The sequence below is a fragment of the Loa loa genome (assembly GCF_000183805.2).
Source record: "Loa loa unplaced genomic scaffold supercont3.240, whole genome shotgun sequence".
Lineage (NCBI taxonomy): Eukaryota > Metazoa > Nematoda > Chromadorea > Rhabditida > Onchocercidae > Loa > Loa loa.
Window position 1 is genome coordinate 99,435 of NW_018108420.1, and position 1,507 is coordinate 100,941.

Sequence of the window (1,507 nt, forward strand, 5' to 3'; positions counted from 1 at the left end):
TTTTGATCTTATGATGTGATTTGATTTTGATCTTATGATGATGTTAATCTTATGATGATGTGATTTGATCGTATGATGATGTGACTTGATCCTATAATGATGTGACTTGATCTTATAATGATGTGACTTGATCTTATAATGATGTGACTTGATCTTATAATGATGTGACTTGATCCTATGATGATGTGATTTGATTTTGATCTTATGATGATGTTAATCTTATGATGATGTGATTTGACCTTATGATGGTGTTATTTGTCTCTTGTGATGACCTTAGCTTTATGTATTAAGTTGTATTTTGTAATCCTTAATAATTATACGATGTTAATATTGCTTTTCCTTTTCTAATTGGTTTAATTACTCAAGTTTGAGATGGAAATTCAAAAAAAAAAAGCTTGTAACTCTGTGTGTTACGCTACGTAAGAAACATCCATGAATACAACAATTTTCCACTTTATTAATGTCACATAATTATTACAAATGTATGTGTTGACACAAACAATGGAAGAAATTAGAAACATTAAGTTTAGTACTCCGAACCGATCGATTAAATTTTTAATTTTAAAAAATTTTCATTCCAAATTCAAATTCAGAAAAAAGCCATAAATTTGTGAAAAAATTTAATTTAATAACTGGAAGAAGGAGAGAAAGAGAAAGAGAAAAAAAAGATACTAACCAGATCGTTCCATTGGATCAATTGCTAATGTATTTGCACCTTCTTCATCGATCATATTGTTTGTTTCATTCATGATGGTATCAAACTACAAATTAAAAAATAAAAATTTAAAAAAAAAAACTTTCTTTTTTGTTTTTGAAAATGAATCTTGAAAATTTTTCATTATGAGGAACTGTTATAGTATATGTGGTCAATCTTCTTTGCAAAATTATTTGGTAGAATAAAAAATTAAACAAAAAGGGATGAAAAATTTGGAATTAGAAGGGGAAAAGATTAGACTTAATAACTTAATATTTATAAATTTCTGATTTCTTTTTTTTCCTTGATTCTTATCAGTTATAATATTGATAACGTCCACAAAAGTATGCTAAAAAAGAGTTTTGCTGTAAAATTTATCAATTTAATTATTTATTATTTAAAAAAAAAAGGGGTAAAAGAATTTACGAGATAGTTATCCCATAGTAAAAGTTGTGAATTTGATAAATCCGGACATGAACCACCAAGTGGATGTGTTTCACTGTTTGATGCATCTTCGGTCAAAGGTTGTTCGGATAATGAATTCTACAAATTTTTCATTTTAATTTTATGAAATTTGTGTTTGTTTGAATTCCAAATATTAAATTAATTTCAATTGTTATTTATTTCATTTGCAGTTTTTATGCAACAACTAATTAAGATTGCCGAGAAATTTTACACAGATGCTTCAGTGTGATGCAAAATAAACCAAGTGTTGAAATATGTTGAAGTAACCATCGAAAATCGTTTAAGCTAAACCAATACCCTTATATTACTTATCAATTATTCTCAAGCAACTTAAATGTTTTACCAATG

General features: G+C 26.5%; 1 protein-coding gene across 1 annotated transcript; it reads right to left on the reverse strand.

Moving 5' to 3' along the window:
• Nucleotides 1-671: 671 nt before the first annotated feature.
• LOAG_14609 (hypothetical protein) lies at nucleotides 672-1,237 on the reverse strand (the record flags this gene model as incomplete). The annotated part of the gene is made up of 2 exons (XM_003150105.2): nucleotides 672-761; nucleotides 1,121-1,237. Coding segments are annotated over 2 exons (207 nt in total), but the record flags the coding sequence as incomplete, so codon positions are not given.
• Nucleotides 1,238-1,507: the final 270 nt, after the last annotated feature.